The sequence below is a fragment of the Triturus cristatus genome, chromosome 8 (genome assembly GCF_964204655.1).
Source record: "Triturus cristatus chromosome 8, aTriCri1.1, whole genome shotgun sequence".
NCBI classification, from domain to species: Eukaryota; Metazoa; Chordata; class Amphibia; order Caudata; family Salamandridae; genus Triturus; species Triturus cristatus.
In genome coordinates this window covers 7,533,958-7,558,918 of record NC_140591.1, presented here as the reverse complement: position 1 = coordinate 7,558,918, position 24,961 = coordinate 7,533,958, and the positions used below count along the sequence as shown (strand labels likewise).

The 24,961-nt window shown below is 51.0% G+C and overlaps 1 protein-coding gene across 1 annotated transcript in view; it reads left to right on the top strand.

Annotated features, from left to right (window-relative positions):
- SPAG17 (sperm associated antigen 17) overlaps positions 1-24,961 on the top strand; it is a 1,802,643-nt gene that overhangs the window by 582,861 nt on the left and 1,194,821 nt on the right. The window contains exon 6 of the mRNA XM_085620708.1: positions 5,969-6,145. Coding sequence (XP_085476834.1) covers positions 5,969-6,145 — 177 coding nt within the window. The remainder of the gene's footprint in view (positions 1-5,968; positions 6,146-24,961) is intronic.

The window sequence follows — 24,961 nt, the reverse complement described above, 5'->3', positions numbered from 1 at the left end:
TATCCAAGTGGGCACTGCTCCACCTGGAGTCCAACACCTTCTGTGAGGGCCATGGAAGTAACTCAACATGTGAGGGTCTTGGAATCCAGTCGACAAGTGAGGGCCGTGAAAGTAACTCAACATGTGAGGGCCATGGAAGTAACAAGTGAGGGCCGTGAAAGTAACTCAACATGTGAGGGCCATGGAAGTAACATGTGAGGGCCATGGAAGTAACAAGTGAGGGCAATGGAAGTAACTCAACATGTGGGGGCCATGGAAATAACTCAACATGTGAGGGCCGTGGAAGTAATCAAAATCAAAGGGGATGATGGACGGAGTGTTGAACATTGCAAGCACTCACCCCCAGTCAACTGATCTGGGTTTAATCCATCATCATTCTTTAGCTCACTCCGCCACCCCAGTTCAGACATGGCCATATGCAAATCAGTCTGACCCTGGACCGTGGAAGTAACACATGTGAGGGCTGTGAAAGTAACACATGTGAGGGCCGTGGGTCATTGCACCAGGGACTTTTGCCCCCGGGGCAGATGGCCAGGTGGCTTCTCTGGTGACATTTGAAAAGCTGCACCGAGGCCTTCCACTCAGCCATGTTCACATCACAGTTTGAGAGTTGTCGAGGGAGCAGCCTTGGCCCCTGGTTGCAGGGAGTTTCTAGGAGTATCTTTGCTGTAGGATCTGTTTCGTGAAGGGATCTGGATGACCAATGCTTTGCCACTGTCGGGTTGTTTTGTCACTTTGAGGACCCAGTGCTTTGGTCTTTTGTTCCTGAAGAAGTCCTAGGTCTGTCCTCAAGAGTGTGGCTGAGGCGAGGTAGAGCTGGGTCTGTCCTCAAGAGTGGGGCTGAGGCGAGGCAGAGCCGGGTCTGTCCTCAAGAGTGGGACTGAGGCGAGGAACAGCCAGGTCTGTCCTCAAGAGTGGGACTGAGGCGAGGTAGAGCCGGGTCTGTCCTCAAGAGTGGGACTGAGGCGAGGTAGAGCCAGGTGTGTCCTCAAGAGTGGGACTGAGGCGAGGTAGAGCCGGGTCTGTCCTCAAGAGTGGGGCTGAGGCGAGGTAGAGCCGGGTCTGTCCTCAAGAGTGGGGCTGAGGCGAGGTAGAGCCAGGTCTGTCCTCAAGAGTGGGACTGAGGCGAGGTAGAGCCGGGTCTGTCCTCAAGAGTGGGACTGAGGCGAGGTAGAGCCGGGTCTGTCCTCAAGAGTGGGACTGAGGTGAGGTAGAGCCGAATCTGTCCTCAAGAGTGAGGCTGAGGCGAGGTAGAGCTGTCTCTGTCCTCAAGAGTGGGACTGAGGCGAGGTAGAGCCGGGTCTGTCCTCAAGAGTGGGACTGAGGCGAGGTAGAGCTGGGTCTGTCCTCAAGAGTGGGGCTGAGGCGAGGTAGAGCCAGGTCTGTCCTCAAGAGTGGGGCTGAGGCGAGGTAGAGCCGGGTCTGTCCTCAAGAGTGGGACTGAGGTGAGGTAGAGCCGGGTCTGTCCTCAAGAGTGGGGCTGAGGCGAGGTGGAGCCAGGTCTGCCCTCAAGAGTGGGACTGAGGCGAGGTAGAGCCGGGTCTGTCCTCAAGAGTGGGACTGAGGCGAGGTAGAGCTGGGTCTGTCCTCAAGAGTGGGGCTGAGGCGAGGTAGAGCCAGGTCTGTCCTCAAGAGTGGGGCTGAGGCGAGGTAGAGCCGTCTCTGTCCTCAAGAGTGGGACTGAGGCGAGGCAGAGCCAGAGATGCAAAGTCCTGTTAAGGGCACAGGAATACTATGTATCGCTCCAAAGGGATCTCCGGGCCCCATTCCTGCAACCCGCCCCAAACCCTCGGCTACAGCTGAAGGTCAGGGAGTAGGGGTTCCAGGAAGTGGCCTCTATGGTGCCCCTCATGGGGGCAGAGTTACATGGAGGGCCTTACTTGATGGACAACCAATCTCGGGTGATGAGTGCGCCTCAGATCTGAGGACCCGGATGTGGGAACCCAGCCAGTAAGTACTCAAGGCATTCCTAATCTGTTGGGCTTCAGGATTAGCAGGAAGCAAAGGAAGCCAGAGGGGTCTTTCCAAGTTAGAAGTCAAGGGGATGAGTGGTGGGGAGTGCCAGGCTGGGCCGTATGTGCTCCTGGTTCAAGGGACAGCCACGTCAGAGACATTTACAGCCAGGGAGAGACCCAGGGATGTAAGGTGTTCATCTAACCGGACGAGCAGGGGAGAGAGAGAGGGAAAGAGGGAGAGAGAGAGAGAGAGAGAGAGAGAGAGAGAGAGAGAGAGAGAGAGAGTGAGAGACAGAGGGACAGAGAGAGAGAGAGGGAAAGAGAGAGAGAGGGGGGAGAGGGAAAGAGAGAGAGAGGGGGGAGAGAGAACGAGAGAGGAAAAGAGAAAGCGAGAGGTAGAAAGAGAGTGAGAGACAGAGGAAGAGAGAGAGAGAGGGGGAGAGAGAGCGAGGGAGAGAGAGAGAGAGAGAGAGAGGGGGAGAGACTGAGAGAGAGGGAGGGAAAGAGAGAGGAAAGAGAACTAGAGAGGGGAAGAGAAAGAGAGGTAGGGAGACAGTGAGAGGCAGAGGAAGACGAAGAGAGAGAGAGGGGAGAGAGAGAGACAGAGGGGGGAGAGAGAGAGAGGGGGAGAGGAGGTTAGAGTGAGAAAAAGAGAGAGAGGGAGAGGGAGAGAGGGAGAGGGAGAGGGAGAGAGATATAGATAGAGAGAGGGAGAGAGAGAGAGAGAGGGAGAGACAGAGGGAGGGAGAGAGGGAAAAAGAGAGGAAAGAGAACTAGAGAGGGAAAGAGAGAGACAGAGACAGTGAGAGAGAGAGACAGAGGAAGAGAGAGCGAGGGAGAGAGAAAAGGAGAGATATAGCAGGAGAGAGGGAGAGAGAGACGAGAGAGACAGCGGGAGAAAGAGAGAGAGACAGAGGAGAGAGAAAGAGAGAGACACAGAGAGAGAGACAGGGAGAGAGAGAGAGCGCGAGAGAGAGAGGGGGGAGGTTTGAGAGAGAAATAGGGAGAGAGAGAGAGAGACAGAGGGCGAGAGAGAGAGAGAGAGGGGGAGAGAGAGAGAGGGAGAGAGAGAGGGAGAGACTGAGAGAGAGGGAGGGAAAGAGAGAGGAAAGAGAACTAGAGAGGGGAAGAGAAAGAGAGAGGTAGGGAGACAGTGAGAGACAGAGGAAGACGAAGAGAGAGAGAGGGGGGAGAGAGAGAGACAGAGGGGGAGAGAGAGAGAGAGAGTGAGAGAGAGAGAGAGAGAGAGAGAGAGAGAAGAGGAGGTTAGAGAGAGAAAAACCGAGAGAGGGAGAGGGAGAGAGGGAGAGGGAGAGAGAGAGAGAGATAGGGAGAAAGAGAGAGAGAGAGAGAGGGAGAGACAGAGGGAGAGAGAGAGAGAGAGGGAAAAAGAGAGGGGAGAGAACTAGAGAGGGAAAGAGAGAGGGAGAGACAGTGAGAGAGAGAGACACACACAGGAAGAGAGGGCGAGGGAGTGCGAGAGGCTGAGAGAAAAGGAGAGAGATAGCAGGAGAGAGGGAGAGAGAGAAGAGAGACACAGCGGGAGAGAGAGAGAAAGAGAGAGAGACAGAGAAGGAGAGAGAAAGAGAGACACAGAGAGAGAGAGACAGGGAGAGAGAGAGAGAGCGCGCGAGAGAGAGAGAGAGGGGGAGGTTTGAGAGAGAAATAGGGAGAGAGAAAGGGAGTGTGAGAGAGAGAGTGAGAGAGAGGGAGAGGGAGAGAGACAGAGAGTGGTGCAGAGAGAGGGAGAGAGAGAGAGAGAGAGAGAGACAGACAGGCAGACAGAGACTGAGAGAGACAGGCCGAGGGAGAGAGAGAGAGGGAAAGAGAGAGGGGGGAGAGAGAACGAGAGAGGGAAAGAGAGGTAGAGAGAGAGTGAGAGGGAGAGAGACAGAGAGACAGAGGGAGAGGGAGCGGGGGGAGAAAAAAAAGAAAGAGAGAGAGGAAGAGAGAAAAGGAGAGACAGAGAGGACAGGGAGAGACAGCGGGGGAGAGAGAGAGAGACAGAGAAGGAGAGAGAGAGAGACAGAGGGAGAAAGAGTGAGAGTGAGAGAGACGGAGGTTTGAGAGAGAAAGAGGGAGAGAGAGAGAGAGAGAGAGAGAAAGGGAGTGAGAGAGTGGTAGAAAGAGAAGGGGATAGAGAGAAAAGGAGAGAGACGGAGGGAGTGAGAGAGGGAGAGAAAGAGTGACAGGGGAAGGAGAGAGAGAGGAAGAGAAAGAGAGGGAGAGAAAGAGAAAGAGAGTCAGAGAGAGAGAGACTGAGTGAGAGAGAGAGTTAGAGAAAGAAATAGACACGGCGAGAGAGGGAGAGAGGGGGAGATAGAGAGATAGGGCTATTGTTGATGTCTGATGACTAGTCTTGGGTGCTTTGGTTTAGCTGCATATCTCCTTGAGAAAGAGATGCCACATCACAAAAAGATGCAAAGTGTCTGATCCATACCATGACCAGGTAGAGAAAGGTAAATGGTGGTAAGTCACGTGAGGTCACTGCCTTCTGAGTGCAGGTCGCGTGCACCGCCTGCCCTTGGCATTCCCATTTATTCTTGGTTTTTTGTGACACTTTTAAAGTTCTGCTCCACATTTTACGTGGCTTCAGCTCGTCTTTGTGAGTCCGCAGCACTAAGACCCCTGAAAAGAAAGGTAACGTGGCTGCCCCAGCCCTCCCTCCACCGCCATTCTTGCTACATGTCATGCTTTGGATGTGTGCAACCTCCGCATGTGACACACCTTGCACAAGCACTGAGCACATTTCAAAAAGTGCACAGATGACCCTTTTCCCTTGTAACTCGTGCACATTTCAGTGGACCACGTCCCTACAGGATAGAGACAGACAATCCTGTATGAGATCTAGACCAAAGTATCACTGTAGGCGCTGGGGGAAGATGAAGAAGGGTGGAGATTGTCTACAGATCCCCCAGTCAAGGGAATCCAGTCTAGATCCCAGGGCGTCGGATCCTGGCCGACCACTAAGATTGTGTGCATGAAATAAATGCCTTGCGCTCTGTAAATTCACCAATCTATGGACTCAGTAGCCATCTTGAGCATCTGGCTGCATCCAGCTCTCTGGCACCTGCGTGGCTGGCCATGCTATGGTGTCAATCAATCAATCAATCAATGTGGATTCAGCTGTGAGGGTATGCAGGCACTGGGTTCTTGTGGGATCCGTTGAACAGCCAGGTCTTGAGTCCTTCCCTGAATTCAGGAAGAAAGGCAGATGTTCCAAGACCTGGTAGTGAGGTAGGAGAGGAGTGTTGGTGGGGGTGGGAGTGACGGCGGCAGAGCGCAGGGGTCTGGAGGGTTGGTGGAAGTTCAGGCGCTAATTGATGTACGCTGGTCCGTGGTTGTGGAGGGCCTTGTAGGCGTATGTAAGCATCTTGAATTGGCATCTTTTCTGGACGGGGAGTCAGTGGAGGTTCTTGCAATGGGGGTGATGTGGGTCCGTTTGAGGAGGTCAAGGAAGAGTCTGGCAGGTGAGTTCTGTATCGGCTGGAGTTGGGTGGAGTCCTGCATAGAGCACGTTGCTGTCGTCCAGCAGGCTGGTGACTAGGGCTTGGGTGAAGGCTTTCCTGGTGTTGACGGGAGCCGCCTGAAGATCTTTTAGAGCATGCAGAGGGTGTGGAAGCAGGTGGAGGAGAGTGCGTGATCTGGCATTTCATGGTGAGCTTGCTATCCATGATGATGCCAAGGTTGCAGGCGGGGTCTGTTGATGTGGGTCCGAGTTCAGAGGGACACCAGGCGTTGCACCATGGAGACTTGTTGTTCCCAAAAATCTGCACTTGCAACCTTGTACTTGTTGAGCTTCAGGCAGTTGGTTCTCATCCAGTCGGCAACGCTCGCCATGCAGTTGTGGAAGTTGGTCCTGGTGGTGCAGGGGTCTTCTGAGAGCGAGAGGATGAGTTGGGTTTCACCTGTGTAGGATATCATGTTGAGACCCCCAGTGATATTGCTGCATGCGTAAATGTCTTCTACTCACTGACGAGTGAGGATGTTCATTATATGATTTTCTTTGACAGATGACGAGCCAGATGACGGTGCCCAACATTACATCATCGTCCTCGGCTTCTACCAGCCTCAGGTGCTGGCCATGCTGGCAGACATTGGCATCTATGTCTCCAGCATCATCAACATATCATCGGAGAACTATGAGATGCTGCCAGCCAAGTCCGAGGAATCCACTCTGGTGGCAGAAGGTAGGAGCCATGGAAAAAAAGAGGCCCTTTGGTAAGATGGAGTCAGGCAATATTGGAAATACACTTCGTTCGAAAGAGCCGTTCAAAAGGGGGCATTTCACTGACAAGATGTCCAAGAACTCAAATTAAGAGAAGCCAATCTAAGACCCCTACCCTCAGGCTCAGGCCATTGGCTCCACATAAAGCGAGCTCAGTGGGACAGTGCCACGTCAGTTTTATGTCCCTGAGCTCTATGGTTTTGAATACCATATTGTTTTTACATTTGTTCCTGATTTCATTGTCTTTTTCTGCATTTTTCCGTGAGAAAAATGTATTTTAAATTCATAGGAAACTTGAGTTGTGCTGCTCATTTGTGCAGTTTTGCAGTTGCAAAGTCTTTCCTTTCTTACATGGCTGTGGATAGATCAAATCCTAACCTAATTTGTTTAGAGCAGTTAGTTATTATTTTATTTATTTAAAAATTTTGTAGAGTGTGGGATAGACCCAAGCCACATTAGAATGCTAGAAGACAAAGTAAAGCAACACAATGAGAACATTGGTGAGCCAATCCGCAGTGTCTCCTGGAGGTGATTTCACTAAGACCAAAAACCAGATGAGCGAGTTGTCCATCTCTAGTGGAGTCGATTTCACTAGGACAATGCATTACCTAAGCGAGTTGTCCATCTCTAGTAGAGTCGATTTCACTAGGACCATGCATTACCTAAGCGAGTTGTCCATCTCTGGTAGAGTCGATTTCACTAGGACCATGCATTACCTAAGCGAGTTGTCCATCTCTGGTAGAGTCGATTTCACTAGGACCATGCATTACCTAAGCGAGTTGTCCATCTCTAGTAGAGTCGATTTCACTAGGACCATGCATTACCTAGGCGAGTTGTCCATCTCTAGTGGAGTCGATTTCTCTAGGTCCATGCGTTACCTAAGCGAGTTGTCCATCTCTAGTAGAGTCGATTTCACTAGGACCATGCATTACCTAAGCGAGTTGTCCATCTCTGGTAGAGTCGATTTCACTAGGACCATGCATTACCTAAGCGAGTTGTCCATCTCTGGTAGAGTCGATTTCACTAGGACCATGCATTACCTAAGCGAGTTGTCCATCTCTAGTAGAGTCGATTTCACTAGGACCATGCATTACCTAGGCGAGTTGTCCATCTCTAGTGGAGTCGATTTCTCTAGGTCCATGCGTTACCTAAGCGAGTTGTCCATCTCTAGTAGAGTCGATTTCTCTCGGTCCATGCATTACCTAAGCGAGTTGTCCGTCTCTAGTGGAGTCGATTTCACTAGGACCATGCATTACCTAAGCAAGTTGTCCATTTCTAGTGGAGTCGATTTCTCTAGGTCTATGCATTACCTAAGCCAGTTGTCCGTCTCTAGTGGAGTCGATTTCTCTATGACCATGCATTACCTAAGCAAGTTGTCCATCTCTAGTAGAGTCGATTTCACTAGAACCATGCATTACCTAAGCGAGTTGTCCGTCTCTGGTAGAGTCGATTTCACTAGGACCATGCATCACCTAAGCGAGTTGTCCGTCTCTAGTGGAGTCGATTTCACTAGGACCATGCATTACCTAAGCCAGTTGTCCGTCTCTAGTGGAGTCGATTTCACTAGGACCATGCATTACCTAAGCCAGTTGTCCGTCTCTAGTGGAGTCAATTTCACTAGGACCATGCATTACCTAAGCCAGTTGTCCGTCTCTAGTAGAGTCGATTTCACTAGGACCATGCATTACCTAAGCAAGTTGTCCATCTCTAGTAGAGTCAATTTCACTAGAACCATGCATTACCTAAGCGAGTTGCCCATCTCTGGTAGAGTCAATTTCACTAGGACCATGCATTACCTAAGCGAGTTGTTCATCTCTAGTAGAGTCGATTTCACTAGGACTTCTACCAGAATTACGCTCGTGCACATTTGGTGCGCGCACCGTGCGAGCACCGTGCGCGCATATAGATATTTATGTACTTTTAACTGCAATTTTCTCAGGAACTACTGAACAGATTGACACCATATATGCAAAAGGCACATGCCTGACCTGAGGACTACCTCTTTGCCAAATTTAAAGTAATTCTGTTCAGCCGTTCGGGCTGTACCTTCGACTAAAGGTCCTATGGGAAAATGCATGGGGAAAACGCGTTTTGGGACCCCCATTTTTTCTCAGCCCCCACTTGACGAATCACCCCGAGACTTTCAGGGTAGGAGCTGAGCGGAGCGCCCCATTAGTTTTGAACATTTCGCGAGGATTCGTCAACCGGCGCCAAAGCTATTCAAAATAGAATTTTCAGATTTCCTATGGGAACTCGGTCCTAACTAAAACTATCTACTGGCGACCGCCAGTAGATAAAATATATATATATAGATATAAGGATGTTTCCTTCTTCGCAGTATTGTGTGGCCTCAATTGCTGGGCAATTTTTAGGATATATTAATGCGGCGGTTCCAGGCCGCAGAGGGATCGCACCATCCTAAGAAGTTTGTGGATGCGGGCAGGGGGCGTCTTCCCCCTGTAAACGGTACTGCGATTTGTAATTTTAAACAGGCATACTCCAATTCAGGAAGCCTAATGGAGTGCTTTACAAACATTTATCCTGCAAGCAATCGTGGGCATGTAACCCACTGGAGGGGATAAATGGTGCTTAAATTGACTACGCTGCCCAGAATGCAACAATATCGGCACACCGGAGGCCAATTAAGGTACTGTGTACTTAAGAATGCGAGGGGCGTCGAGTCATGCACGTAACTTTTTCCTGCTCACGAGGCCTCTGAAGAGATGGTGAAAGTCCATCGAAACGCGTCAGGCCACAGGATGTATTACGGAATTGGAAGCGGCCTGTTTCCCATATATAAGGATGTTTCCTTCTTCGCAGTATTGTGCGGCCTCAATTGCTGGCCAATTTTTGGGATATATATATATATATATATAGTTATAGTTAGGACCGTGTTTCCATAGGAAATCCGCAACATTCTATTTGGAATAACTTTGGCGCCGATTGACGAATCCTCGCGAAATTTTCAAAATAGGTGGGGCGCTCCGCTCCGCTCCTTCCCTGAAAGTCTCGGGGGGATTCGTCAAGCGGGGGCTGAGAAAAAGGGGGGGGTCCCAAAACGTGTTTTCCCCATGCATTTTTCCATAGGACCTTTAGTCCAAGCTACAGCCCGAACGGCTGAACAGAATTACTTGAAATTTGGCAGAGAGGTAGTCCTCAGGTCAGGGATGTGCCTCTTGCAGGTCTGGTGTAAATCTGTTCAGTATTTCCTGAGAAAATAGCATTTAAATCAATATATATATCTATAAGCGCGCACCGTGCGCGTACGGTAAAACTTACCGTACGCACACGCTGCAGTGCGCGAGCGCGATTCTGATTGGTTGTTAGATCTTAGTAAACATTCTAATCGGTCGAAACCAGGAAGTGTCGGCCGCCATTTTGTCTCTCGCAGTCTGAGGGGGTGAAAAACAAAGGTGGAGAACGTGAAAAGGGGGCATGGTGGACAGTTCCTGACCCCCTAGCCTTTGTCAGGGGGTCCCAGAAGGAACCCCAAAGGCCAAAATTTCCTTTAATTTTTTTGCGAAAAATCGCGGAGTACGCGCAGCGTGCGCGTACGGTAGAAACGGAAAAATTCAGCGAACTGCGTAACGTGGGCGCGCGGTGCGCGAAGCGCACCGCGCGCGTACGGTACGCGCACGGTGAAAAACCTTAAAAAAAAAAACCCATAATTTAGCATTTAAAAAAACGTACAAATTCACTGAAAAAACCATAGGTTTCACACACGTTATAGTTAGGAAGTAGCATTTAAAAAACCTTGCAAATTCACTTAAAAAACCATAGGTTTCACACATGTTATAGTTAGCTGGACATTTCACTCGTGAAAAACCATTGAAATTCCCCCGTTATAGTTAGTGCAGGCAACTATAACTCACGCGACCGCAATCCTCTGCTGATGACGTCAGATACATACATATATATAATTTGTTTTAAACACAACAATCCTTAGGAACGGAGAGGCACATTTCTCACATATGTAAATTAAGCTCACGCATTTGTAAGCCTGCAAAGAGAAGCATTCTTAAAACCTGTTTTTCACATGTTTCTGACTGACTACTCACACATTTTAGAGACAACTCGCTTTTTTGATTTAGGATAAACAGTGGGGTTTAATAAGTCGCCCAACGTTAAGCAGTCCTTACAATTCTAATATTAATATTAAAAATGCATAAACATCTCCCTGAAACAACAGCCAGCAACATTATCAAAACGTGTTTTTTCCTTTATACAATTGGCTTTCTGTAATTTGGTATTTATTTTTGAACGATGAGATGGTCAAAAACAGAAAACCATCTTGTTTTTAGTTATTTCTTTGCAATCTGTATCAGCAATGTTACCATGCTACAATATAAATTTGCATATTATATAATATAAGCCTATTAGAGAACATTGAGTAATAGATTGACCTCCTGGTCGGAGTCACTGCTGTCCCCTCACGCTGCTCCACCGTTAAGGCACTGCCCTTAGCGCCAACTTGATGTTCAGGTAGGTGTTCGAGGCCCTGCTCCCCCCGCCGGCTCCTGCCTGCTCCTCATCCCTGGTGGTCCAGTGGAAGAGCCTGCTCTTCTGCTAGTCCGCTCTATGGGTGTCATCCTTTTTCTCTTCTGCCTTTTCTCTTCTGCCTTTTCTCTTTTGCCTCTTTCTGTCTTTTTCTGTTTTGCCTTTTTTGTTGCCTTTTCCCTGCCACTGCTGCCCCCGCGGCCCCCTCTCCCGCAGCATGTTCCCACCTCCTACCTCGCAGCTGCTCACCATCCCCGACCCCTACTTAATGTAGGCCGTTGGCGCACCAAAGTCGCGCCAAAGGCAAGCCCCTCTGTGCCCGTACATGACCCGACTGCGACCAGTGCCAGGAACCCTGGTCCCCCGAGCCCCCACTGCTACGACCCCAGCACTCTCCACGACTACAACCCTGGACGCAACAACAACTGCCAGCTCTCCACGCTGAGCAACACCCATGACCCGATCTCCTGCCGACACTGCCATGCACCTTCACCCAACTCCAGACCCAGGCAGCCACCCCCAACCCACTGGACACCACGGTACACAAGCCTCTGAGCTGCATCCTCCTCAACGTACGCTACCTGCACAGATACGCCATAGAAATCTGGGACCTCCTCAAAACTCACTCGCCCGACGTCACCTTCCTCAGAGAGACCAGGACCAATGCCAGCTCCACCGCCAACATAGCAACCATCATCACTGACAGATACAGGATCCTGAGGAAGGACCGCCCCAACTGCCCAGAAAGAGGCCTCACCATCATCTATAAAAGCTCCCTCTGACTAACAACCTCCAACTCGGATGATGCCTCAGCCCTCATGGAACACATCCACTTCCAGATCCAGCCCAACCCTATAACGACGCTCCGCGGAACACACGCCTACAGACCTCTCGGACCCCGTAACCCTTTCACCAATGTCATCATAGACCACTTCGCTCCTCACGCCCTCGCCTCCACCGACTACATACTGCTCGGAGACGTGAACTTCCACCTAGACAAGCACAGCGATCACAACACCCCCGCCCTCTTGGAGAACCTCACCAACATAGGACTGAAGCAACTTGTCTCACTCACACAGCAGGACACACACTTCGCCGGAGGAAATGCCATTCACTTCAGCTAACAACACGGAACCGTTCTGGACAGACCACCACTGCATCTATTTCTCCTTCATGAAATCCACTGCACACAAGCGCACACCTTCCCCCCATGTAGAAGCTGGAACAAAGTTTCCGAAGAACACCTCACCTCCACCCTCAGCTGCAATCCTCCCCCAACTACTACAGATGCCAACACAGCAGCGAGCAACCTCCACCAATGGATCACCAACTGCTCCAACACTCTCGACCTCCAGAACACCACGATACATACAACACGAAAGCCACCAGGTTCCCTACAGACCACCAAGACTCCATGCGCTCTTGCCGACGACTGGAGAAAAAGTGGAGAAACAGCAAAACCCTGGAAGCACGCTCCGCCTACAAGGCTGCCACCACAGCACACCACCAACTCATCAAGTCAACGAAGAGAAACTTCATCTAAGACAGAATCCTCTCCAACTCCCAGAACTCCATGGAACTCCTTGCCCTCATACAAGAATTCCCCAGACCCAACAGCGAAACATCCGACATCCCTCCCTCCCAAGACCTCTTCAACAAACTTGGCTCCTTTTTCCACCTCAAAATCAAGACGCTCTATGACAACTTTGATGACCAAGACCACGGCACCGCCTCACCACCACCCCCATCGACGCCATCCAACAGACAACAGATCCTCCTCACCTGGACCCCTCTCACAACAGAAGACATCGCAAAGCAATGAAAAGCATTCATTCCGGAGCACCCACTGACCCCTGCCCGCTGCACATCATCCACAGGGCTGCCACCACCATTGCACCCAAACTACATTGAACTATCAACTGCTCCCTCAAGATCGCCACATTCCCAGGTGACTGGAAACACGCCGAAGTCAAACCCCTCCTAAAGAAGCCCTCCGCAGATCCAACAGATCCGACAGATCTCAAGAACTTTAGGCCCATCTCACTGCTCCCTTTTACTGCCAAAGGCATTGAAAAAGCCATTAACACCCAGCTAGCACACTTCAAGAAACCAACAACATCCTAGACACCTCTCAATCTTGATTCCACAGCAACCACAGCACCAAGACCGCCCTCATATCCTCCACCATCGACAACCGTGCCATTCTCGAACAAGGCCACACAGCAGCCCTCATCCTCCTGGACCTATCAGCAGCCTTCGACACCATCTCCCACTGCACACTAGCCTCCAGGCTCCACGATGCCAGCATCCAAGGAACAGCCTGAGACTGGATTTGATCTTTCCTCACGGGCAGAACACAAGGAATAAGACTCCCGCCCTTCCTCTCCGAATCAACAGAGATCAGATGGGGCATACCCCAAGGATTCTCCCTCAGCCCCACACTCTTCAATGTCTACATGGCCCCCCTCGCAACCATCGTCAGAAAAAATTAACTCAACATAGTCTCATACGCCGACAACACCCAACTCATCCTCACCAAGGAACCCAACATCACTAGGCACAGTTTCCAAGAATGAATGAAAGACGTCGCAACCTGGATGAGCAGCAGATGCCTGAAGCTCAACTCAGAGAAAACAGAAGTCCTCATCCTCGGCTCCAACCCTTCTGCATGGGACAACAGCTGGTGCCCTCAAAAACACACCCACCCCAACGGACCACACACACAACCTCAGCATCATGCTTGACTCTTCACTCACCATGGGCCGTCAGATCAAAGCTGTGTCATCTACTTGCTTCAACACCCTCTGCATACTTTGTAAGATATTCAAACGGGCCCCCCCATGCCAGGAAGACTGTCACCCACGCACTCATCACTAGCAGACGGGACTACGGAATCGCCCTCTATGCTGGAATCAACAAAAAACTCCTCCACAAACTCCAGACCGTCGAGAACACCGCAGCCAGACTTATCCTCGACATTCCACGACATGCCCACATCACCCAAAACTGCCGCAGCCTCCAATGGCTCCCAGTCGAAAGGAGAATAGTCTTCAAACTGCTCACACATGCCTACAAAGCCCTCCATAACACCGGACACCAATAGCTCAACAGACAAATCTCCTTCCACGCCACCGAGAGAAACCTCCACTCTGCCGATCTTGCCCTAGCTACCGTCCTATGCTTCTACAGGAACAGAGTGGTTGGCAGATCCTGCTCCCACTTCGCAGCCAAGACCTTAAATAAACTCCCCCACCGCATCCCATAGAGCCCGACACCGCACCAATTCAGAAAGGACCTCAAGATCTGGCTCTTAGAATGACCTACGGAGATGCTTGCACTCACCCCCCCCAGCGACTTGAGACCCTCTTGGGTGAGTGGTGCACTTTAAAACCCCCGACTGATTGATTGATTCTAGTTTGTTTACCTCTCAATACATTTCCAGTTTTTGGAAAAAAGGTATATTCATATAGTTCAATAGGTCTTTTGATTTGATGACATTTTGTCACTGAAGTAGCAAACAACACCTCATAAAATCATATAATCCAATCCAGCTAGAATGATCTGCTAGACAGAACCCTCCTAAGCGCTTTGCATTGCTGCGCATGTTCTTGGATAGGTTCAAATGCCGCTCATGATGCGTCCTCACTAGGATATCGTGCTCAGCATCCTTCCAAGACAAGAATCTCCAAATCTAAAGCCAGCCATGAAGCGTCCTCACTAGTATATCTTGTGCCCAGAATCCTTCCAAGACAAGAAGCTTCAAATCAGAAGCCACACATGGCGTGCCCTCACCAGGATCTCATGTGACCAGAATCCTTCCAAGACAGAAGTTCCAAATCTGAAGCTGCCCAGGGCACGTCCTCACTAGCATCTCATATGCTCAGAATTCTTCCAAGAGGAGAAGCTTCAAATGTGAAGCCACCCGTGGCGTGTCCTCACTAGGATCTACTGTGCCCAAAATCCTTCCAAGAGACGAAGCTTCAAATCTAAAGCCGCCCATGGCGCGTCCTCACTAGGATCTCATGTGCTCAGAATCCTTCCAAGAGACGAAGCTTCAAATCTGAAGCCGCCCATGGCATGCCATCACTAAAATCTCATGTGCCCAGAATCCTTCCAAGACAAAAAGCTTCAAATCTGAAGCCACCCATGGCGTGTCCTCACCAGGATCTCATGGGCTCAGAATCCTTCCAAGACAAAAAGCTTCAAATCTGAAGCCGCCCATGGCGTGTCCTCACCAGGATCTCATGGGCTCAGAATCCTTCCCAGTGAAGAAGTTGCAAATCTGCTGCCGCCCCTGGCGTGTTCTCACTAGGGAGCATATGTATCAACATCTCCATTTGCGATTCTCAAATAGCGATTTTTTGAGAATCGCTATTTGAGAATTGCAAAACGGGATGTATTTAAAAAATTGCACAACTTTTGCGATTTCTTAAAATTCCTTAATTGCGATTAGCAAATTGCGAAATCGCAATTAAGGAATACCTTCCCATTCATTCCTATGGGCCAGGAGGCCCATAGCAATGAATGGGAAGTCCTTCTCAATTTGCAATTTGCTATTTGCTAATCGCAAATTGTGAATAATTTCAAAGGGGCAAGGGTGTCATGATGACACCCTGATGCACCCCTGAAATCAGCATCTGTGCACATATGGCGCACATACATGCCCTAAGGGCATGTATGTGCACCACATGGCACTTTGAAATATGCAAAAAAGTGCATATTTCAAAGAAATCGCAATTTACCACCAACTTGATGTTGGTGGTAATTTGCGATTTCTTAAGGAGAAATCGCACAACTTGGGTGCGTGTTACATTGCATTTAAGAAATCGCAATTTGCGATTTCTTCAATGCTTACGCAAACTTAAGAAATCGCAAATTTAGCGATTCCTTTAGATTGCGAGGCTGAAATACCTCATACATCTATTTTTGCGATTTTGTATTCGCAAACTCTGTTTTTTTGCGATTCGCAGCGTTTGCGGATACAAAATCGGTTGATACATATGCCCCTAGGATCCCTTGTGCCCAGAATCCTTCCAAGAGACGAAGCTTAAAATCTGAAGCTGCCTATGGCACGTCCTCACCAGGATCTCATGTGCTTAGAATCCTTCCATGAGACAAAGCTTCAAATCTGAAGCCCCCCATGGTGCGTCCTCACCAGGATCTCATGTGCCCAGAATCCTTTAAAGACAACAAGCCTCAAATCTGAAGCCGCCCATGGCGCTTCCTCACTAGGATCTCATGTGCTCAGAATCCTTCCAAGAGAAGAAGCTTCAAATCTGAAGCCACACATGGCGCGTCCTCACCAGGATCTTATGTGCCCAGAATCCATCCAAGACAAAAGCTCAAAATCTGAAGCGACCCATGGCACGTCCTCACTAGGATCTCAAGTGTTCACAATCCTTCCAAGAAACAAAGCTTCAAATCTGAAGCCGTGCATGGCGCCTCCTCACCAGGATCCCATGTGCTCAGAATCCTTCCAAGAGATGAATCTTCAAATCTGAAGCCACCATGGCGCGTCCTCACCAGGATCTCATAGGCTCAGAATCCTTCCAAGAGATGAAGGTTCGAATGTGAAGCCGCCCATGGCGCGTCGTCACCATGATCTCATGCACTCAGAAATCTTCAAAGACAAGAAGCTTCAAATCTGAAGCCGCCCATGGCGCGTCCTCACTAGGATCTCATTTGCCCAGAATCCTTTCAAGACAAGAAGTTCCAAGTCTGAAGCCACCCATGGCGCATCCTTACTAGGATCTCATTGGCTCAGAATCCATCCAAGGAACAAAGCTTCAAATCTGAAGCCGCCCATGGCGCGTCCTCATCAGGATCTCATTGGCTCAGAATCCTTCCAAGACAAGAAGCTTCAAATCTGAAGCCGCCCATGGTACATCCTCACTAGGATCTCATGGGCTCAGAATTCTTCCTAGAGAAGAAGCTTCAAATCTAAAGCCGCCCATGGCGCGTCCTCACCAGGATCTTATGGGCTAGGATTCCTTTCTAGAGAAGAAGTTCTAAATCTCAAGCCGCCATGGCGCCTCCTCACCAGGATCTCATGTGCCCAGAATCTTTCCAAGAGACGAAGCTTCAAATCTGAAGCTGCCCATGGCAGCTCCTCACCAGGATCTGATGTGCTCAGAATCCTTCCAAGAGACAAAGCTTCAAATCTTAAGCTGCCATGGCGTGTCCTCATTAAGATCTCATGTGCGCAGAATCCTTCCAAAACAAGAAGCTCCAAATCTGAAGCCACCCATGGTGTGTCCTTACAAGGATCTCATGGGTCAAAATCCTTCAAACACAAGAAGTTTAAAATCTGAAGCGGCCCATGGTGCGTCCTCACTAAGATCTCATGTGCTCAGAAACCTTCCAAGAGACGAAGCTTCAAACCTGAAGCCTCCCATGGTGCGTCCTCACTAAAATCTCATGTGCTCAGAATCCTTCCAAAACAAGAAGCTCCAAATCAGAAGCTGCCAATGGTGTGTCCTCACCAGGATCACATGTGCACAGAATCCTTCCTAGACAAGAAGCTTCAAATCTGAAGCTGCCCATGACGTGTCCTCACCAGGATCACATGTGCTCAGAATCCTTCCAAGAGACAAAGCTTCAAACCTGAAGCCTCCCATGGTGCGTCCTCACTAAGATCTCATGTGCTCAGAATCCTTCCAAGACAAGAAGCTCCAAATCTGAAGCTGCCCATGGCGTGTCCTCCCCAGGATCACATGTGCTCAGAATCCTTCCAAGACAAGAAGCTCCAAATCTGAAGTAACAGAACACAAATCCCTCCAGTCCTCGTTCGAGCAGAGCACACCTACATTTCGTTGGATACACACAGAAGCACTTTGTTCTCACCTGGGTCATGACCAAACCAATCCACCAGAGGCTGGTCACTCCCATGGTCCAGGACAACATGTCAACAACTGACAACATGTTCACACTTCATTCCCTCTCCCCCAAAACAGGTTCATAAACTGTAGTTTCAATATTAATGTTCCTCAGACACCTCACGCAATCCTTCTGTCCTTTATTTAAAAGTTGATGCATGGTCCCTCCCTCTGAAACTCGAATAGTACAACCCGCCATATTTACTGAAAACAGTTTACAGCATGACCATCAGTGGTAGTTCAAGTGATAGTCATTAACTGAGTGTGAGAAGTTGGCCTGGCATATGCTGGTCACTAGTTATAGTGGCCACCTTGCACCAGTCCAATTCGACTCTTGTGGTAGATAGGTTTAAGACAACCTTTAAAGAAAGCTATCCTAGTGGTAGCTGTGGAGAGCAGCCTTCAGGCTAAGTCTCTGAGGAATGTAAAGCAGCTTGTTTTACCTTATAATCTCTTGAATTACCAAATGAAAAGACACCACACAGGTATATATATCAAATATATATGTATTTATTTCTAAATATACTCTACTAATCTCTTTATGAGATTAGAGCCAGGTAAACATTCAAAAGATCAACAGTTCTCTAGGGGCGTACCAGACCATATACTAAAAAAATGGTGTAACAAACTCGACTTGCAAAATGAAGAGGCCTAGGGCCTTGGGAATCGCTGGGGCTTCACTTCTGCAGTGTTAGCAGGTAAGTAACAAGCCCACGGGAGACGCGTGCAGTGTGTGAACACACACGCGGGTTTTCAATGCGTTTCAATGGCAAATGTCGCGGTTTGTATTTTAGAGTTTTAGGGCACTTCGCAAAAGTCAACAAGCAAGCAACTTACAGGGTAAGTATTTCGAGAGCCAACACACACTTGGGCACCGGAGTGCACAAGTTACCTCACCCAGGGAAGCCGGGTGCATAGGTGTCCTTTGGTGTCGGGTCGCGATGCTGTTTTCAATGGAGATCCTTGAAGACTTGCTGCTTGAGACGACTGGAGAGGTGTCCGCTGGAATCTGAAGATGGATTGGAGTTGCAGAAGACCTAGAAATTGAGGGGACATAGTTCAGAGTCACTTGCCAGTGACCGGTAGCCAGCAAGATGGATGACCACAGCTGTCGCGTCTCTTCAGGTCGTTGATGGTGTTTTGTCTCTTCGCTCACGAGGTCCAGGAAGGTTCGACGATGACCAGCAGCTGGATTCGGGAGGTCCCACAACGTCTGCAGCTGTCGACAGTTTCAGCACCCGGATTGGAGCCAACAAGCCTTGGCAGCCGCAAGTCTCGTGTGGAGTGAAGATTGGCAATGGTGCAGACCAGCAAGGTCTGATGGACTTACCCAGCAAGGGTAAATGAGGGCAGGCCCAGAGCAACCAGACGAGCCCTTGAAGTTGATGTGGAAGTCTTCAGGTGAGTTACTAGCCAACGGGCAAGCAACCGCAAAGATGCCTTTGCAGGAAAAGTTTAACAACAGCCCACGGTCACTCGGGATGGGGTAGGCCGCTGATTTTCGGTACTAGACCTACTAGGGACTTGGACAACAAATGGTCCAAAGCACAACTTCGTTGGACGTAGATTAGGGCTTGCACTCAAAATCAGTGCACGGTTCCCTGGTATTGCTGTTCTTCGCCACTCGTGGGGTCCAGATGCCACAGCTTCGCTGGGGACTCAAAATGGCTGTCGAGAGGTCAGGAAATATGCTTCAGGGGACGCAGGGACTGCGAGCTCTGGCGGGAGCGGTAAAGTTTGCAACCGTTGTAGAAGAGTTTTGGTGCCTGCCAAGCAGGGGAGTCACTCCTTGACTCCAAGGGAGATTCTTCAGTCTTCCAGATATAGTGGAACATCGAAGGGCCAGGATTCTTCTTAGTAGAGCGTCGTCCAGGTGTAATCTGAATTGCATTGGCAATGCTTGGTATCTTATAGGGAAGATAGGGGAGGGACTAGCTCTATGACCACTCCTCTAGGAGGGTCAGGGTAGGGGGTGGTTACACCCACTTCCCTTTGTCCAGTTTCGCGCCAGAGCAGGGGCAGGCAGCCCCTGAACCGGTTTGAGCTGGCATATGCACAGAAGAGCCTACTGCTCCCCCAGTGCAGGACTTCAAAGGCACTCTAAGAGTGCACCCACCCAGCTCCAATACACTAAATCCTGTCTGGGAGGTGGTAACACCTCCCTGTGACAGGATACCCTTTGTTGGACTTCCGCCACTGCGAGTTTCGGTCAGCAGCAGGAGGGCAGCCCGGTGTCTGTGCTGGTGGCATCCATTTTGTGATGCCAGGGCTCTTGGAGATTTCTACTGTGTAGTACAGTGGGTACATGTCGTCCCCTCTAGAAGGGTGGGATCCTGCTCCCACACCAGTTACTGGTGTGGGGGTAGGATTCCAAGTTGTTTGACACCAAACACAACATGTTTTGATGCAGTCATTCCAAAGTTAGCATTTACCGCGAGGTTATAATGCACTTAAGAGTATATGGTTTAACCGCATCCACAAACAGCAGTAGAGAATAGACTCTGCTAGCTGCAGAGGGGTCCTGCTCAGGCAGAAGCACCCCCTCACATAGTAAACCAAGCACCCTGCCCTCAGGATTGTTAGGGCCTGCTAGAGGAGTGACTGATAGGTTTATATGTGTGTGTATGGTGAGATATAGGAACCTATACCTCAGTGAGGAGTGCTAACACTACCTCACACAGGCTGCAGTAGCAGGCCTGTGGTGTCAGATTGTGAATGCTTCCCAGGGGAGGCATAATACATGCTGCAGCCCCTGGTAGGTCTGTGAAGTACCAATGCCCTAGGTACCTAAGGTACCATACACTAGGGGGTCACAAGGCACCACAGTATCCAATCACTAGTGCATCTAATATGCACACCAAGTTGTTTAGAGAGATCAGTGAGACTGGGGCCCTTATTAGCAGGGACCCAGTCAGACTATAGTCAGAAACCAGTGTATCCATCAGAAAAAAAGTGGGGGCAACATAAGTGCAGATCCTACTCTCCTACACTGAGTGTCCCAGGGAACACTTCCTTACTGGCCTCACCAGCATCTGCAGAGATGGCTTCTCATGGTCTTAAAACTCAAGCACTCCCTTATCATTTGAACAAACCTATCCTGTTGTAAGGATGGGCAAGGAGAGACAGACACAGGAGAATGATGTAGAGATGGTTTTATTTTTGTATGTGCTCTTTTTGTGTAACACGCCAGTCTAAGTTGTCAGGGAAATGTCTTTTATCCTTCTTTCCCTTCTTTACTGTAGAATTGAAGAAATGTAGAAACCCAGTCTGGATAGTATTACCTACACCGTCTTTTGGGTCCAGCACAGTCGGTATCTCCTTTCTTGCCCTCGTCTCATCGGGGTCATCTTCTCTTAATGGCTCCACGGGTGTGGAGAGAAGAGAAAAGGAGACCGTAAATCTATTTGTAAAGCGTTCCGAGTGAAAAGGGAAGAGAGTGGGGGACCACCGGTGCTCAGTCACACAGCGTAGTGAAGGTCAGGTGAAGGGGATACGAAACCCATGCAGGGTGGGAAAAGCTCTTCATAAAACAGGCTTCCTTCCTTCCCACCCCGAGACCCGGTCCCGTACCTCGTGAGGTGGCGGGGTGTAGCACCGTCTCGGTGTCCTCCTGGCTCCCTGCTCGGTACCACGTTCGGGGTTTAATCAGCAGGCTCTCTTCCGTCGGTTCCTCCGTGTTACAGTTAGCGCTCTAGCGTTAGACGCTAGAGCGCATAAGGTGACTACGCAACGCGTACGCCACGAACGTGGCGTACGCCTCTGTATAAAATAAAGGGGCGCGGCCTGCTGAGGCAGTCACGCGCCGAGACCCAGACACGAAGTGTGGCGTCCATTATTGTAGCTGCGGGGCATGTAATGAGGGCCTCCATCAGCGCTAGCGGCCCTACAACACTGGCGACGAGTGCGAAGATCGACTCCGTGTGCCCCAGCTAGAAGACGCGCTCCGCGGCAGTCCCGCGCGCGCGCACGTGTTCCTGACGGGCCCGACTGAAACCGGCTCCGTCTCACGCGGGCAGTGCAGCTGGGCCCCTCTGACCTACGGTGAGTGCACGTGTGCACCGAACACGGCCCATTTTGGCAGATGAACATTCCTGCCACTGAACTGAGTGACTCTGTGTCCCTGCTGTGCCCTGGCTGGGCCCTGAAGCCCTCTGCCCCAGTTGCCTGCTGTGCCCTGGCTGAGCCCTGACGCCCTCTGTCAACCCCAAGTGTGGGCATCTCTTGCCACTGCGGCCTCCTCTGCCTGCTGCCGTCCCTCCTGCTGTGCTGTGCCCCAGGGAGCCATGGGGGATGATGAGCGCCCCGCCCAGGCAGTGCCACTGCACCCCGCGTCCGGCGTTCTGCCGCCGTTTAGTGAAGCTGCTGACCCTGCCACTGCCGCCCCACGCTGGCAAACGTGGATTGGCCGACTCGACAACTATTTTGCGGGCACCAGGGAGACGGATGGCACCGTGAAAAGGTCTCTACTACTCCACTATGCAGGGGAAGAAGTTTATCTCCTATTCAAGCACCTCCCCAACACAGGGAACGCAGACGACTATGACGCGGCCGTGAGAGCCCTCAATGCGCATTTCGACCCCCAGTTGAACCCGGATTTTGAACATTTCAAATTGCGCCAAGCGAGGCAAAAGGAAGGGGAGTCGGTGGATGCATTCCACGCTCGACTGAGGGTGCTGGCAGACACGCACCTCGTGGGTGATAGAGCCAAGGAGGAGATCAGAGCACAGATAATATGCGGCATCCGCAGCAAAAAGTTACGAACACTCATTCTCCGCCAACCGAACATCCCGATGGCGGACATTCTAGTGCTGGCACGGTCCCATGATCTATCCGACGCCCGCGCAGAGGAGATGGAGATGGCGCTCACACGAGGCGCCGGGTCAGGAGTAACAGTCAAAACGGAGCGGGCCGACGCAATACAGACGCGTGAAGCTTCCCGCCGACCGGCGGCAAAGAAGCCTGCAGCCCCGTGCGGGTACTGCGGGTATGACGAGCACGGAGGCAGGACGTGCCCTGCGAAAGGAAAGGCGTGTGACAATTGTGGCGTGATGAACCACTTTGCGTCTGTTTGCCGCAAACGAGCCACGCAACGGGACCGGAGGGGAAAGAGGCCAGAGAAGGCCTTGGTGAGACAACTATCCCAGCTGTCGATGTCCTCCCCCACCAACCCAGGGCGCAAGCAAGCGCAGGCCCTGCGGGAAGATGCAATGGAGTCCGATGATGACGAAGGGGAAACATACCTGATTTCATTCACCAGAGCCCTCAAGAGCTCGAGAAGACCACAACCGAGGTGCGACGTCCTAGTCGCTGGATCCCGGATAAACGCAGTGATCAACACAGGGGCGTCAGTCACCGTGATGGGAGTGCAGCAATACAATCGCCTCCGACCCAAGCCCGAACTCCGACGGTCAAAAGCCCAGATTTATGCCTACGGAAGTGACACACCGCTGCCCTTGGCAGGAAAGATGACGGTGCCGGTGAAGTCAGATGACGCAGAGATAACGATTGACATACATGTGATCAATCAAGAGGCAGACACCCTCCTCAGCGGGCACGCAGCCGAAGACCTAGGGTTGATCGCATTCCTCCGGAAGGTGCAAGAGTCCCAGACGACTACCCCGCTGGACCAGTTTCCGGAGCTGTTCACTGGTCTGGGGAACATCCGACGACCACCAGTCAAGCTCCACATTGACCGTTCAGTCACACCCACAGCGCTAAAACACAGGAGGATTCCTTTCCACCTACGCCCGCTGGTAGAGGAGGAGCTGAGGAGGTTGGAGGAGCAAGGTGTCATAGAGACAGTAACCGGACCCACCCCCTGGGTATCACCCATGGTGATAGCGGAAAAGCCCCGGCAACCAGGCAAGATTCGAGTGTGCATCGACATGAGGCTGCCCAACAAGGCCATCAAAAGGGAGAGGCACATCACGCCCACGATGGATGACATAATCGCAGACCTTAACGGAGCCCGGTGGTTCTCCAAACTGGACCTCAACGCGGGGTACCACCAACTAACGCTGGCCGAAGAGAGCAGGTATATCACTACCTTCAGCACGCACCTGGGGCTACGCAGGTACCGACGCCTTAACTTTGGCATCTCTTCGGCGGCCGAAATATTTCAGAACACTATCAGAGACATCTTGCAGGGGCTACCAGGAGTACTAAACGTCAGTGATGACATACTGATACACGCCACAACAGTGGATGAACACTACCGACGGGTCCGGTCCACACTGATGAGGCTGAGAGAGTTTGGGGTCACGTTGCACAAGGAGAAGTGCCAGTTCTTTCAACAAAGCATCGAGTTCTTCGGATACACGTTTACCAACCATGGCATTCAAGTAGACCCAAGAAAATCCCAGGCTATCAAGAACGCCCCAGCACCGACTTCTGCGTCGGAAGTCCGCAGTTTTCTCGGGATGGCCACGTACTGTGGGCGGTTCATCCCAAACTTGGCTACCACGGCGGAACCTCTCAGACGCCTCACGAAGACAGACACCCTGTGGCGCTGGGGGCAAGAGGAAGAAGATGCCTTCCATGCTATCAAGACCACGCTGCTGGACCAGGCCACTCTGGTCTACTTTGATCCGACCAGGAAGACAGAACTACTTGTCGACGCCAGCCCGGTGGGACTGGGCGCAGTCCTTACGCAAGAGCAAGAACCAGGGACATGGGCCACCCTGGCCTACGCCAGCAAGGCACTCACCCCAACTGAACAGAGGTATTCTCAGATTGAGCGCGAAGCACTAGCCATCCGATGGGGTTGCCGGCATTTCCACCTCTATGTCTGCGGGCACCCTTTTACTGTGGTGACAGACCACCAGCCATTGGTGCCCCTGTTCAAAGGGACAGCACCCCACCCCCCCGAGGATCGAGAGGTGGGCCATTGGACTACAACAATACCAGATGGAGGTGACATACCGGCCAGGTGCGAAGAACCCGGCAGACTTTCTGTCACGACACCCGGAAAGGGGGGTGACGTCCCCGGTCGGGAAAGAAGAGGAAGAGGAAGAGGAAACCGAAGCACACATCGACCTCTTAGCTGCTCTGACTTGCCCTCGGATACTGACAATCCAGGAGATCATACGTGCCGGGGAGCACGACGCCGTGCTGGCAAGGACACGGGGGGCTCTTCAAAAAGGGTCCTGGGCTGATTTCCTACACACCGCCAACTCGTGGGCAGACGAGGACAAGAAGGACTTGCAGCAGATGTGGCGAGTGCGGAATGAACTAAGTATGACCCGCGATGGTGTCGTCCTGCGAGGGTCTAGGATCGTCATGCCCACCGCACTACGCCATCAAGCCACAACCATTGCTCACGACGGCCATCAAGGGACGGAGAAGATGAAGACCAGGATGAGGGCGAAGATATGGTTCCCGGGGCTGGATGGCATGGTGGACGAGGT